Raw genomic sequence first — 16638 nt, 5'->3', positions numbered from 1 at the left:
TAGGTCTCGATGTCCTATTCATTACTGTGAAGACCAAGGAGACCTGCCCATACAGCAAAAACTATCATCACAGATGCATAGCACAATGAAGCGTCTAACAAGTGTTGTACATCACACTTACACTTGTTTTTGTACATGGCAACATTTAACAGTACTTAAGTGAGAGACCTTATTTAAATGCTGCCTTATAAATCTAGACTGATGCTAGTTGTTAAGCACCTGGTACAGCCACAGATTAATGTACGAATATCCAGATTGTGCACATTATGTCTACTGACCTTGGGATAAATAATGCATATTCATTTTTTTGTCTATTTCAATAATTTGACTTGCATTTATATGATTACTTTTTTTCACTTTTAGGGCTTTCAGACCGCAAAGACATTTATTGTTTCCGATTTTGGTAAGTGGAAATGTACTTTCATTAACTCGACAGTGCATGACAATGGATGGCGTTTACATGGCAAACCTTAAAAATTGTGGTTCGAGCCGAAATATATTTCACCTCAGTTTGACCTCAAGCCAACCACAGACGACCGTGTGACATGGAAATCGACACATATTCACGTGTAAGCCTGGAAACACTGGTGCTATTCTTTCCAAATCCTGGCAAATGGTTGTATTTCGTAGTTTTTGTGTGTTTGTTCATACGTCACGCCTGGGCCGTTTGGTAGGGAAACAAGCATTTGCAATACAATAGGTCTCGCACTAGTAAAAGTTTGAGCTTTTGGCGTTGCAAATAATAATGCAACACCAATAGTTTTAATTTTCAGTAATGCGAGACCAGTAGAAGGATGTAAATAAAGACTGTATGGCTACTTCTGGGAGAGACAGAAATATGCTTGTATGTATATGGTATTTGTGTTGCACAAACCTAGCCAAAAAAAGGCAGAGGAGCATTATACGTGGTTAAAGGCAAAAGGGAAGCTTTAAGGATTATAACACCGGCCGAGTTGGTGGTCCAGGGGCTGCCTCTGAATAATATATAGGTAGAATTTCAGCACAACGACAGCTTAGTTGAAACGCATATTTGTAAAATGCTGCAGGGCAGAAAACAAGGCTTTCATTTCAATATGCAGATTTTTAAATGATACATGAATTCACTACATGGAAACACTTCCCACCTAGGCTCATTATCAACACCAGCGCAGATCCAAGCACACACCCCACACGGTGTATCGTGCTATCTCTGTGGAGAAGTGCTGTACCGCCTCACACAGGGGTAGTAAGCGCTATACGATGGATGCAGTTTAATACACTACAATTATACCCGCTAGGCACACGAGTTCCCGACTGCGGAGTTAACTGTAAATAATAATATTGTTAATGTATTTATTGTGCACCCTTTTAAGGTGGAGCCCGGGTGGCTAGGTGTGGGGATGTCGGAGGGAGGCGCATACGGCATGCCAGAGGGGACAAGAGTTTACCTAACCAGCGTAAGGTGAGGTGATAAAAGCTGTCATCTCTTCCATGCCGGATCATGGGTAGGCGGTGGTGAGGTTATCTAGCGATTCTAGGCAGGCAAAAAAAAAGTATAATATTTGGCAAAACAGTGTCTGCTGGCGAAGCTGCAACACTTCGGTGACTGGCTCTCGCGCTTGCAACAGACACCAGTGGTGCGCGTGCAACACAGAGGAGCGGGGGGAGACTGGGGTTTTCACTGGTAAACGAGGCAAAGGTTAAAAAGGTTATTGCCTCAGTTTGTCTGGGCGGGGGTGGGGGTAGCGATATAATTATGGCACCGGGTGGATTCGGCGGGGCGCACTAGGCATCGCTGAGGAAACACAACTCAGAACTCTGTTGGTACAACTCGCAGTGTGCCCATCTGCTGACAGCGGAGCAGTGTCACAACCCCGAGCCTGCAGTGCTACCAGCGGTGTTTGCAGTGCCCTGGCTACCCCTCCAAAAGTGCGCCTCCACAACAATCTCACCATATAGCAAACCTAACACCCAGCACTTCTGCCACTTTCCAATCGCAGAACGAACCTTTAAGAACCAGTACTTGCCAGGAAACAAACATAAGCCGGTAGTACTTTTAATACAGTGACACCAGTCCTTAACAATTTGGAAGTCCAACGCTTTGCCAACAAGCACCTAAACAAGGCGAACGGCATTGGTTGCAACTTTAAATCACAGCAACATGTTCAAAGCTGGCAGGAGGCTTTTGAGAGGAGCGAATCGAAACCAGTAGTTCGCGCACACCACAGAGGAGCGGGGGCGAGGGAGCGCGGCAGCAACACATGCTTATTATTAGGTCTCAGATGCAGCTGCTGCGCGTAACAGACACCAATGGGACATGGGCGGTTACATTTCTGAAGAAGCTGGGAAATGCACACGCCTTTCACCAATGGCGTGCTGCCTTTTTTTAAAAACGCACGCAAAAGCCAATAGCAGCTGACGAAAACAAAAGCACATGCACAAGCGTGTGGTCAGCTTTCTGAAACCCCTACATGAGGTCTCTCGCTGCTCGAGCAGTGCTACGCACTGCATTGCTAGGCGCGAGACCTAAAAAGGTAGCATCTATCTGGTTTGAATCAAAATCCTACAAAGTTAACTTCACTTGTTGCCCTCCACCATTCTTGACATGAAACAAACAAAACATAATTTGTCCAATGATAATATTTTTCATGAAAAATTATCATCAACCATGAAGTTACTGTTGCAAAGTCATCCTGTGCCCTGGGCACCCCATTTTTTTTGCTGACTGGTACTGGTGGTAACTGACTCTGACTGCCCCTGGGCTCTGCTTGACCAGGCACAGGGCCAGTGCTATACTGAAAACACACTTTGAATAGAATGAAAACACCTGCCTATGCTAGGGTACACTAAGGATTAGGGTACCCCTATGATTGGCATGACCTCCCCCATAAGGCCCTAGTACATAATAGGGCAGGGGGGTTGAAACTACCGTTAAATGCCTAGTATATGATAGGGCATGGCTGTTTAGAGGCCAGCAGCCCTTTCAGCATTTGCATGTGTGCACAGCTGAGGCCCTAGATCAGTTTAAAAGTAGCCCTGTGTTGCAGGACTGCTTTTAAAACGTAATTGTGCCCAAACTCGACTTTGGTGTTCGGGGCACTTAAAAATTTATAAACTACAATTTGTTGGCATATTAGGTACCCCCAAGTTCTCCCCTAGGTGTTCCTGTGGTTGCGGGTCAGGTAGTTATAAGGTGGACCCTTATAAATACGGTTTTATGTGCCTTGGGTTTAGTGAAATTGGACATTTCACTTCCCACATTGGAGTAAAGTGCTTCCCAAAATCGATGTTTTGTGGAGCGAGGATCAGCAATATTTTTACATATTCAGAACCCCTAAGGTTTCCCCTAGGTGTTCCAGGGGTAGGGGGTCCTGTAGATATAGGCAGGGTCCTTATAAAATATGTTTTATAAGCCCTGGTGTTGGAGAAATTTCCCTGTTCATTTTCCCATTGCCGGCCCCCAGCCTCATAGGTTAACATGGCAAGACGTTATTGATTAATAATTCCCACCAGGAAAACACGAAAAATATAATTCAAGGACTCACTAGAATGGTGTTGATAAATCCAACAATATGGTATTGTTGAATTTATCCTAAAATGTTCAGACAAATAATAAGACTTATTATTATTAGTAAGCCAAAATTCAGCCATCCAGTGATCTGCTCTGATTGGTCAGAGTTATGTGGACTAGCCAGGCTGCTTTGATGAGGTGACAAGTAGCCCCTGGGGTTTAAAGAGCCATTCTGGAAGGAGAGGGTTCTGCTACATAGGAATGCCGGAGCGAAGGTGAGGGATCGTAAACAATGATCTTCAAATGGAGGAGGAGACAAGCTGGAGAAACCAGTTTCATTTTTCCCCTACCATTTGAAACTAACCAGATGACAAGCTTAAGGAAGGAATGTGCAGATAGCAGGGTGAGACAGTCTATGGAGATGAGCCATCCCGAAGATTGGTTTAGCCAGCTCTTGCCTCTTTGCTGGGACTTCAGCCATATTGAAATTTGGAGAAATGGTGCTTTCTGGGAGACCATTGTGCCACACTTTGGAGGAAATGGTCATGCTCTGGGGAGTTGTCCTGCACCTCATTGGACAGGAGTACCCTCCTGTGTGACCCCAGAAAACCTGGACTAGGTATCTGAGAGGGGCAGAGCCTCTCAGATCTGCTGCTTGAAACTAAAGGAATAAGAAGGGTCCATGCTGGAAGTTTGATTTACACCAACCAGGCCCTGCACTCTGACTGACTGAGACTGCGGCACAATCAGGAACTACAACCCTTTGTACATAACCTGCTTCAAAAGGACTAAATAGTGGACTCCCTGCAAACTACAGGTTAACAGAGCTCACCTGGACCATCACCACCACGAATCCCCATCCTGGAGTACTACCAGTGGATTTGTAAGGGTTTTTTCGAAGTGGATTTTAGGAATGGAAGTCCCAAACTTTCAAGGCTGATCTTGGAGCTTCCAGACCCTTGGAGTAAATTTTGAAACTTCGGGACCCTCAAAGGAACTTCAGAAATACATTTCAGAAGCTTGAAGCAACTTTGGAAAAAAGCTTTGGAAAAAAGCTCCATAAGTGGACCGACTTGACCTGGCCTACGACCATCAATTGAGCCGGCCTGCCATTCAAGTTCGTTCTGATGAAAAGCTCCGGAGGTCTGACTTCCATAGGTTTGGCAGGGAGCTTGTCGCAAGGCAAGCTGGTGAACACTCACTGAATCTGGACTAGCTGAGAGCTTCATGGGACCCCAGGAAGAAAAGCTCCAGAAAAGCTTCTAAGTCAAAAAGTAAAAACTTTGACTGAGGCCTACGGCGAGGGGTAGCCGCGCTGGGCTCCATCGTGGTCAGCCTGAAACTTTGACTCTGTCTGAGTCTAGTGCGACCATATGTCCCAATAGGCACTATAAGTTTCTATGTGCTATATCATGCTGAATCTTCACAAATTCATATCTCTGCTTCTTTACAATGGATTGTTTTTCGTTTTGGTGTCATTTTAAAGATCAATCAAAATTAGGGGGAGGAGGAGGATTGGGCTAGGTTCACCCTCCTGTGTGATCAGAGTACAGCAAAAAGAATCTGTAGATGACGGATCAAAAGAACCTAGCCAAGAAAAACGGGGGATTCACCAACTGGGTGAAAAACCACCTCTACTGGTAGAAAAGAAAAAAATATTTTCTTGAGTCCCCTCACTCACCCAGGGTTGCCCCTAGGTGACATGCTTCATCATTGGGGACATCCCAAACATCTACTGCTTGGGGCGTGCTGCGACTTGCGGAGTTACGTAGGAGCACTTACTTTGTGAGGATATGTGTAGTGCAGTGTAGGGGGAGTGGTGTAAGTGATGTTTAAAAATTACCTAACTAGAGAGCTAATGTTTTATTCCTGCTCCTAGTTGGTAAGGATAAAAAGGGGTTAATAAAAGGGAAAAGTAACTGTTCTGTAATTACAATCCCTAGTATTGTGTCGACATGTTTCAAGGTATCCCCTAAACCTTTTGTTCAGGACAACAAAGGGACCAGCCCTTTGTGTACCACTCCGTGCAGGACCTATAATAAAGTGAAATATAAATTATGAATGCACACCTATTGTGTGAGCATTGGGAAAACAAAATTACGTACAGTTGATTCTGAACACGTAGTATCTATTGTGTGAGCATTGGGAAAAAAATATACATACAGTTGATTCTGAACACGTAGTATTTATTTTGTGGCAAAAATACGCCTCATGGTCTGTCTGGGTGGAGGGGCCTGTAGAAACCTGTGCTCAGCAACCCTCTGTCATTATGACCTATTCATTCCCAAGGCGGACCAATTTTTCCTATTTTTAGGAATGTTGGATTTTTATTGCGTATTGTGTCTTAATTATTTACTGAATTGGTGTTTTTAAATGCTTTACATATCTGTCTTTGAAGTTAAGCCGGCCTGCTCTCAGCCAAACTACCAAGGGTTGAGCATGGGAATAATTTTCCAAGAACTATTCTGAGCCCAATATTGTGTTAGTGGTATTATTGCCAGTGGTAGATGCGCATTTACCACTGCTAATGATACATTTTCCAACAGTTACCAAATTGTTTTAATGATAGCGGGGTCATTTCGCTTGAAATGTTTCCTTAAATGAATGCACTGGGTATGGGAGTGCTAATCTTTTCTGGGCCTCAGTGTTTGCTTGGGGTAGTCGGTTTTAAGGCTGTGCACAAAGAGTGATAGCATAGAGGGGACTTAACCTGAGCCAGTGGATGCCAGTGGAAGCTATCAGCACTTATTGTTGGGTCCTGAAATTATTTGTCCGCAATAGATTATTTACAGAGTGCAAGGGAGGGAAATTCACAAATCAGAAAGACGGAGGAAGAACACAACAGCACAACTGTCTTAAAGGGTAAAAGCAGGAACCTGCAAGAGTGAGAGAAAGGGTTTGGAAGTTTCAGGTAGTGAACTAAAGCATTCAGTGCAGCAACGTTTAATTGCACCAGCCGTCGGCTTCTGAGCAGAGCTAAGGGCACCGACACTCTATCTTTCACAAATTAAGTGCTGGGCACTTGCGAGAAAATGTTATACAATATATCGGAAGCACCTTCAAAGAGGCAAACTTACCCTAACCCAACTCAGTAATACGGTTTTGATCAAACTCCTTTGACAGTACTTGTGAACAAATAGGATTGTGTCCTCTTCTAAATTTCTGGTATCTCGCGGTAGAATGTGAGCTCAAAGTGAGAGCTGGGCAGCGTATCAAGAGTCTGTCTATAAGGGCATTACCACAAGTGGGATACTGAGGCCTAGTTGTTTACAGCTCTCACATGCCTGTCCTACTCACTCCTTAATTTATTCATCCAAGATAATGCTTGGGTAGAGGAAGAGAAAAGGCTGTATAGTTATATGTTTTCAAAAGATCAAACCTAAACATAGATGTTTTCTATATCATGTGGGATTTTAAGTCAGCTTAGATGGCCCTGCTATTCTCTGCCTGAAAGAGACCAGAATTTCCTACTGGCCACGGTTTAAAGGATATATTGCTATAGTTTCAGCGAAGATTCAGTACAAACACAATGTGGAAATTCCATGTATCATAAAATGCTGATTTATTATCCCATATCTTTTTTCTTTCATACAATTACTGTTAAGATACAACAGCATGTATCTCTAATAATATATTTACACAGACAGGATGAAATGTCCATATAATCAAACAATATATGCCATCTGTATTAATTATCTCATAGTATAACCTTCAAGTTTCAATATTAGCAGCCAAGTAAAGCATCCAGTTTCGATATTAGCAACCAATGTCCATGTTAGACGCCCAACAAGTTTTGAGCGTGACTCTACTTCTTCAAGTCCATTGGTCAACAGGAAGGCTCCTTAATTAAGTTTTTCTAAGGTCACATAATATCTTGTCTTCCTCTTCTTTAGAAGGTGTCCCGTTCATTCATATAAGTGATTACATCCTTGGATTTCTCCCAACGTCCTGGTAAGGTGCTCAGATATTAATTTTATCTGTTCATGAAACTTATGATCACTCACAGCGCCTTCACAAATGGATGGCAACAGATGCTATCCAAAATTAATAGAACTACCCTTCAATGTGTATCACAAACAATCATCAGTACTCTGTTATTACATTCTGTTTCTAATTATAACTGAACATTAAATCCTTCGACTAGTTGCCTACCTTTTCAAGAATTTATCAAATAATTCTTCTAGTTTAGAACTTCAAACTTTATTTTTGCGATCATCCCAAACACTGTCTAATTTTAAACATATATATCTACATGACATAAAAAATACAAATAATGAAAAAGTGTAAACCATTTGCCTTGTAAGCCACCCGTGATTCTTTTATTTACTTTGTATTTGGGCCTTCAAATACTATCTAAACTATTCAATTTAATAAAGTTTGTTAAAGTGTAATATATTTTTACACTTCAGATAATGCTTTGTGTGGTGTGTCTAACACCATAATCTTGTCTTGCAATTGCATACAAACACAAGCAAAGCTTATATTCTTGGCCGTACCTTCCTGTTGCTCAAAGTAAAATTCCTTAAAAAACAGAAGACAAGAGGATTTTGGCAAAACAGGAACAGGTTGTTTAATTTAACAGTTTGGCACTAGGTCTGAGGACTGTCTCAATGTACATTCGGTTGGTGTCCTTATATACAAAATACAATATGCAATGAAAGGTTTCCACAATCCCATTTATGGTGATCAATGATGGTTGCTGCCTTTAGAGTCATAAACTAATGTTCAATGGCTACTATGGGTGGGTCTCGACCTCGCATGGGCACAGTGTGGCCAGAGGTGAATGTGTTCAAATGTCTTACATGGAGAGCACATGATCACAACGTGTGCTAGGTCCTGAATGGTTGTGTGTTCCTAACACATGTGGCATCTGACTTTAGTGTGTTTGTAGGAGCAGACGTACTACCCCCTGGCCATGTGTGCTTTATTGCGGCAATCTCCCCTGACCATTGTAATGTTGCTGCTCCTACCTATGGGATTGATCAAGAGTTTCCTGCCCAAGTCTTTGCCTACCATCTACGCACCCTTCTACCTGTGACCTATCAGTCAGCACTTCTAAGGCCTAGGTCTCAGGGCCAGCCTATCGTCATATTTGCGAGTCGAGGTTGATGCAGAGTTCACAATGGGCTAATCTGTTACTAAAGACGATATTTCATTTCCATCGATGTATGCCTCGTTTTCCAAATTAACATTCCACTGTGTACTAAGTGCTACTTACATTATATGTCTTCATACTGCTGTATACTCTTATCCCCATGAAACATAATTCCAATGACTCTAAAACATTTTTGAGAATGTATTTTTCGTTTAGGTGAGTAATAATAGTATGTTGATTTCAATGTACAAAATCTAAAATGATGAATTAGTGATTCATCTATTCAATAATAACAAAGTCCAAATAGTTCTTCAAAAGTATAGATGGAGAACTCACTAGCCATGTTGCTATACACCTTAGCATGAGACTTTTGTTTTATAACTGTACTCCACTATTTCAGACTCTGCTCAGTCAATACTAGCAAGGTACAATTAATGATGTAAGTTGTTTCAACTATTTATGGAGGTGAGGGCAATCAGAGGTTAATGTGGTTAACCAGTTTTGGCCTGTGGCTTTACATTACTGTTGAACCCAAAATTGAGCACCAAATACACCCCCTTATCACCTCACTCTCAAGGTAGCAGAGCTGAGCAGTCTATGGTTCAGTTGGGGATGTGATGTGGAGTAGAAACTTAATAAAACACGTAGAAACAATCAAAAACAATCACTGTCCAGTAGTGCTTTTACTTTTAAGCAAAAATATATTTTAGACTATGTAGTATTGAGTTGTATGTTGTTATTACAGGGCAACAACAATGCACACAGTATCCCTGGCAAGTAATCACTGCGTGAGGGAACACGCCCACCCTCATCTTGGCTGTTCCTATTGGTAGTGGTATGTTTATAATACAGTGGTGAGTTGCATAATACTGATACCACATGAGGCTCACAGTTATACCTATCAAAGATTGATCCGGGCTGGTTGTTTGGAAAGAAAAATATGCCCCAACGTCTAGTATTCTCCACACAATGTCTCACTCATGAAATAAACTAAAGTTATGAGACAAGTGAGTGGAACCTGCTTCTGTTGACTGGGGTGGGGGTGGTTGGGCTATGTTGTACCTGCTGGTGTGTGTCTTTGCATGAAATATTCGGCAAAGCCATGCTGATTCTGGACTGGCCTGGCTCTGCCCAATATACTGCTATCTTTTGTCTCTGCTGCAATACAGATGCCTATAGTTGGGGGGGGAGGTGGGGTTGCCAATCAGAGAGTGGGTAAACTCCTTCTGAAGGTATTCCTCTGCCGCAAATGCAACCACACCATTCCAAACAAAATGAAGAGCCTACCCTGTGTCACACTATTGAACAAAAAGAGAGGTTACTGCAGATTGCAGTTGCGGTTTCTATGTAGCACCAAACCTTTCTTGGTGTTTTTTCTAGTCTCTGTGTGTAAACATCATAGCAATTATTCTTAACAGCACATTACCTTGGGCAATCTTTGTTCAGAACTGTACATTATAGTTCATGATGGACTTCACAGACTGCTTTTGAGTAGTCATTCAGGCACTGGATGTTGCAAGAGGTCCGAGTACTCTTATGCCAGCACAGCTTCAGGAAGCCCATATTGTCACTCTACGACACACTGGAGAGAGGTCCAGAGTCACAAGGCCTCACTACATGGCCTGTCAGTGCAGATCTTTCAATGGACTTCAGCAGGCCAAATTAATTTCTTTCTGCACAGCTCCTCCAGGCACACCTCTTTTAGGCACTTGGCTTTTGTACAAAGACACCTACCATACTACTTCTAAGCAGTAAGTAGACTCCTTTCCTCCAAGTGGTGTTAATACAGTTCTTCCCGGCAGGTTGTAGATCTTCCATATCCCTGTCAATGGGGAGTTACCAATTGGCAACCTCAACCTAGAGAGAAGTGAATTTCCCAGGCCCCATTGCACAATGAGAAATCTGACACATTTGGCTGGTGGTTTCTGACCAATATGTATTCCAAGTTTGCAAATTTGGCATATTGGGCACTGGTTTCATCCCTATACTGACTTTTTATATTGCTTCCAGAATGGGTAAACCATAGGCTGTCTTCTACTGTCAGCATGAAGGTGGAGGAAACCCAAACCAAAATGAATATAAGAGAGAGAGGCTTCCCACTGTGCTGTTGATTAACCAGTTGTGTGGGGGTGACACCTCTAGGTCTGACTTGAACAGGAATGAGACAAGGTCCCTCTTTCTCATGGTCTCCACACCCTAGGGCCTCTCCCACTTCCATACTACAAAATACCTCCTGAATGCCTTGGATGGGCCCTGCAATTCACATTGATGTCTGGCAAGATATCTCAAACCTCCTCCTTCTCTATTACTCATACATAAGATATTACAAATTAGATTTCTGTGTTTCAACAGTTGATCACACAAGCTCCATGCTCATTCTGCTACACATAATAAGGTAAGCATATATACCGCATCCACATCCCACGTGGATGAAGCAATGGACCAAGTTGCCGGACAGTGACAAGCCACAGATTTCAACAGAGACCAGCAGGTAGCTCACTATGTGCAGGTAATAAATAAATAGACTGTGCTGCATGCACAATCCTATGCAGACTTCACTCAGTCCTCAGCACAGTGACCTGATGGTATTCCTGCACAGTACATGAGGGTGTGCATAGTGTGTCACTCTAGAACACAGATACAAGCTGTGGGTCACATCTCATGTAACGGTGTGCCCTGTGCATACAAACATAATTATTGCGCACGCTGAGGTCAAAAACCAATAAAATATCTATATGCTTGCTATGGGTAACTTGAAGTTGAGGTGAATGCTCTTGGGAGCCATGCAGGGGACCTTTTTTCCTAACAAATATCATTAGCACATTACAGAATTTTCAACATGGAACTGCCCACTATCATTAAAAAGGAATGGTTGTGGGTCAAGGGTAAAAAGGCGACATTCACGGAGCTCCAGCTTAAATACCAGCTTGCACCCTCAGAGTATTTTCGTTACCTTCAAATTAGTCACGCTATCGACGGAGCCCTTCCGGTTGATGCCCCCCTCCCAGACTATTCTCCTTTGGAGGACAGGCTACTGTTGGACCCAATGGACCGCAAGGCTATCTCCCTGACTTATAAGAAGTTAATTAACAATAGGACCGACCCAATGCGGAAAATTAGGGCTCGCTGGGAGACGGACTTGGGGGAACTGGCTTACGAGGACTGGACAGATGCGTTAGCTTTCCTAGAGAGGTAGCAATGCCGATGCGACTTCGCCTTGTTCAGATTAAAATTCAGCATCGTGTATATTTTGACGCAAAACTATTGTATAAATTGGGAAGGCGATTGGACTCGCTCTGCCTGCGACACTGTCACCAGATAGGTACATTTTTCCATATGCTATGGGCATGCCCCCACATTCAGCAGTACTGGATAGACGTCACCCTACAGATGGCAAGGTCCATAGATAAGCCCTTGTCCCCCTCTCCCCAACTCTGCCTCCTTAACATTTGGGAAGCTACCGACCTTACTCAGGTGGAGCAAGAGTGGTCGGCCATTGCAAAGAGGAATATTGCCCAGAAATGGGGGGTGGATACCGTACCACAATTGCGTGCTTGGGCCACTGACATGGATCAGGCCATGGTGGCGGAGAAAACAGTATACAAAAGTCGAGGATGCCCACGGAAGTGGTATCACAAGTGGGGACGTTGGAACAACTATCGGGGGGCCTCAGTATTTCTCCTACTGTGGAACTAAGGAGGGAGAGACTGGAGGCATTGGACAAGGCTGGGGCAAACGCGGTGACCTGAAGTCTCCGGGCTACCGGACATATGCTGGGGGTGGGGTGTTCCCCGATCCCTGGATGAGCACGGAACCACCTTTAGGCTGCTTCACTAATTGGTTTGACCGGATGCCTAATGCCCTGAATATATTGTTTGTAGCTTTCAATGCCCGAATGTACACTCCGCCAGTGGTGGGGCTAATTAAGTGTCATTATTGAGGCACTGTTGTGATTTTTGTTTTCAATAAAAATTGTTTAAAAAAAAAAAAAGGAATGGTAACTGTGTACACAGATGCTCTTGTATGAAATGTAAGACAACTGTTAAAGTTCATTACATAAGGGAGGGGGCACTACAGAGCCCGCAACAAGATGACCGTCGCTTAGCGAGGCTCTGCCATATGGCTGCACAATCCACAATTTATCTGAGGTTCCAGGGTGCCAGACATCACACAATGGGCCTGCCGATATGCCCTTATTGGCAATGCAGTTAGAGATGCCACTAGCGAGGTGGAGATGACAACGGGAGCTGAGTAAACATCAAAATATCAGCCGGGCCTACCGTGTGGCTTGACGGGCCATGGCGGACCCTCCCCTGCACCTAAGACAACCTTGGGGAGTCTGTGGGCCCTGCTGTCCCTGAGTCTGAGCTGCCGATGCTCCAGAGCCATGCACCTTGTTAACTTGGTGCTGCCCTCTGAGAGTCACCCTCTGACGGATCCTTCACTGACCCACTGCGGCACCACGACCGTCCCACTCTTGCATTTTAAATTTCTCTCCTTTCACCAATAAAATCTCTTTTTTTTTCATTATAGTACCTTTCACAAGGTCTACCACAAACCAGAGTCAGGAACCTTATGCAGGGCCTAACAATGCTTGCACTACTCGGCTACTCGGCCCTAGTTCCCAAGCGCACCATCAACAGTGTGGTGTGCAGCTACAACAAACCCAACCAGAGTCCCATGCCTTAAAATATGTCTACCACTCCGCCAGCGCAGGATTGAAGCACCACAATAGCTGATGGGCAACCTAATATAGCTTGTGCTTGGCTTTTAGCCTTCACATCACCCTCTCGACCCAGCCACTTCCCAGCTGAGCTCAATTCAGACATTGTAAGCAGCTGCTTTGGGTGAGGGCGAGCAAACACTGCAGCAGGCCTCAAATTGACAAAACAATGGCTGGCCTAATTTACTTTTAGTGCACAGTAATAAGGGGCACTAAAATAGATTCCGGGGCTGCAAGCTACTTACAGGGAGTTTGTGAGCTACTGGTGTCCCCTTATATGAATGTATCTGCTTATAACAGGAGGCACAGTTCACAGTTCAAAGTTCAATGGCGTATACTTGAATAACGACAGCTCCTTCCCATACCGTGAAAAGTATAGTATGCTGTTGTGGGACATTGTAAAGCTGTTAGAATAGTCCTCAGGTGAAAAAGAGCAAGCTTTTGACTAATCTTCTGAAGTGGAGATTGCTGTTTGTGGATATTATGTTTATGTATAGGGAATTCCATAGTTTGGCTGCTTGAAAAGAGAAAGATTTTCCATCCATCGGTTTTTACTTGTATGTAGGAATTATGAGGCAGGGAGCCATTTTTGAGCGTAGAGTGCAGATTCTTCATAGAACTTATAATAAGCTGCATGGCATGTATTGAATCGAATCTGCATTATTCCATTGTCAGGTCACTCATGCTACTGAAAACTCTGGCATTTATTTTTACTTAAAGGTTAACCAAGATAGAAGCATGAAATTTAACTGTTGCTTACCTGAAATGATACCAAGCAGGGGCGGCTCCTCCGTAATGGCGGAGGAGTGTCGCCCCAATGGTCAGAGTCAGTCAAAGAAAAATAAAATGATAATGAAACACTATCATTTTATTTTTCTGTGACTGGCTCTGAAATGCATACAGGGCCGGGCCAGGCCATGACAGGCAGGTGGTGGACACTTAGAACTGCGCATGTATGTTTGGCCGGCCTTCCTTGACCGGCCAAGCAAACATGCACACTTCTATTTCTCCAACCCAGCTGTGTTCACAGCTGGGTTGGAGAAAAGCCACAGGCTACACAGCAGTGTCTCAGACCAATCCTGGCCCTGCTATCCCAACATGAGAGCAGCACGAGGATTGCTCGAGCAGCCTCTGCCTTCCCAGAGAGTGCCGAGAGAGCTCCGAGGTGGCCGTCAGAGTCGGAGGCAGCGGCAAAAGATATGTTTTCAAAAAAGTATTATTTTTCCGAACCCATCAACTCCGTCTCCCACCTACATTCGTGTTGCGGCAGCTGCCACTGCTACCAAGGTATGGATGTGGAAGAGAGGAGACATGCAGCCATGTTCCAGAGCTTGGTACCTGGCAGCATATTTTTGTTCCAGGTTTGAAATTTGGCCACACATGTTATTCTAGTACATAACGTCATGTCCTTGTGCTTGAATTTGTACATGTGTAAAGTGAGATGAGTACATTTAGGTAATGCAAAATATTTGAAATGCACGGCTGTGTTATTAATCAGTTTCTCAACAGTTTATTACACAATTTACTTTAGCAGTTATTTCCTTTTTTGTGATCTAATGTAACACATTGCTACTGCATGTTTGGTAAAAGTCTATTGGCTACATATATTTTGTTAGGACTGGTAGACGTACGTCTTGGTCCCTGTAGATAACATAGATAGCACAGTTGTATATATTCATTCCACAGCTGCAGTCGTGCAGAAAATGTTCGCTCTTGGCAATCACACTTCTGAAGTTGCATTAAGACAAATTGAAGTGTTTGGAATAATTTGCTGAAATCGTTTCAGAGACTTTGCAATACAAAAGGACTTGGTTGCAGTTAGCAAATTATGCGTAATTTGTACATTGATGCATACGTTGGTCATTGTAGATTCTGACTGCTGTTTGGTATGTGGAAGTAGTAAAGGTGTCTTAAGTGCCACATGTTTTTCTATTGTACCTGAATGGTTGACTAGATGGCCTTCTGTAGATGCGTACATCAGGAGGTAATGCAAAGTTATGTTATTTAATTTTTAAGCTATATTCTATACATAAACCCTGTACTCAGTAAATGTTAGGCTTCTAGAGCAGTGTTGAGTGCAAAAAAGGGCATTTCCAAATTGTAGATGACTAGATGAAGTCTATCTATAGCTGAGTGAACTCTTGGTTGGTCTAATTAGCCTCTACTGAGATAGTTAAGCATGAGAGTTCAATTGCTTTGTTTGAATTTGAACCTGGCAAATGCTTCTCAAACTATGACTTGTACAGGTGTATAGTTTAGTTGTGTGATATGTGGACGTGTTCTGAATTGTCTATTGCAGGGTTAAGAAACATTAGGGTAAAGTGTTTTTTAAACACACATTTATTATATGTTATGCTTATCTGTACAGATCTTTCTGCCTAGATATATATGCAGATTAATTAAAATATCTCAATAAAATTGCTGTATGAATCTGAATCTGATAGCGTGTCCATATGTCTAGAGAATTAAGGCCAACAATTTTGTAAGAACTTTCTGACCACTACTTGTTGTCTAAATATTTGCTGAATCAGATTCCAAGGACCCATGAGAGTACCTGATTTCTTCTTGGAAAAGCAAAGATTTACACGTGATTTTCTAGTGGGTTCTTGTCGTTTCCTTATGGCCAAATTTGGCTTTTATTATTGCAAAGAAAGTTTTGTAGTATGCCAATAATGTTGACCATTAAACAGGATTGCTCGTTAGAGTTGCAATACTAACCAGTAATTTGTATTTTTCTAGTGGCACCAAAATTCGAAGTGGCAGTGAAAACACCAATTGTCTACATTGTGGGCAAACAAGAAAATTTAACTGGTCAAATAACTGCAAAGTAAGTAAATCGAGGAATACATTTTCAAACGGGAATGCACCTGCAAAATGTCCAGTTGTATTTTAAGAGAGTATCTCAGTCACATTTAAATAAATAAACCTTTGTTCTATTTCTGAAACATGTTTCCATCTTCTAACGTTCCATCCCAATTTAATGATTCCTAAATCGGTCTGACTGAATCAGTCTGATTACATAAGGGAGAAGAGAAATGGAGTGGTGGGAAAAACGATGAAGGGAACACAACCACTACCAGACATATTGGACAGAATCTAATGGTAATCTTTTTGCCAAGTCTTGCTTGAGTTTTGTGAAACAAATCATCAGTTGGGTGCTCAATATTCGATAAAGGTGACACCCGTTTATTGGCACAGTGTTGTGCATGATGGAGTTTTGGACATTCATTGACAAACCACATCATTGAACAATGTTTGGAGGACAGTCTTTGACTGCTTCAAAACATGGGTACACTGAGGCATATAAACATTAGTCCATGAAGATCCAAG

General features: G+C 42.9%; 1 protein-coding gene across 1 annotated transcript in view; it reads left to right on the top strand.

The window, feature by feature from the left end:
- Window positions 1-16638, top strand: part of LOC146817362 (CD109 antigen-like) — a 469596-nt gene that overhangs the window by 170263 nt on the left and 282695 nt on the right. Inside the window, exons 6-7 of the mRNA XM_085610954.1 lie at window positions 364-403; window positions 16048-16135. Of these exons, the coding sequence (XP_085467080.1) occupies window positions 364-403; window positions 16048-16135 (128 nt within the window). The remainder of the gene's footprint in view (window positions 1-363; window positions 404-16047; window positions 16136-16638) is intronic.

The sequence above is a fragment of the Triturus cristatus genome, chromosome 6 (genome assembly GCF_964204655.1).
Source record: "Triturus cristatus chromosome 6, aTriCri1.1, whole genome shotgun sequence".
Lineage (NCBI taxonomy): Eukaryota > Metazoa > Chordata > Amphibia > Caudata > Salamandridae > Triturus > Triturus cristatus.
The sequence above is the reverse complement of the archived record's forward strand: the minus strand, read 5'-3'. Positions and strand labels throughout refer to the sequence as shown.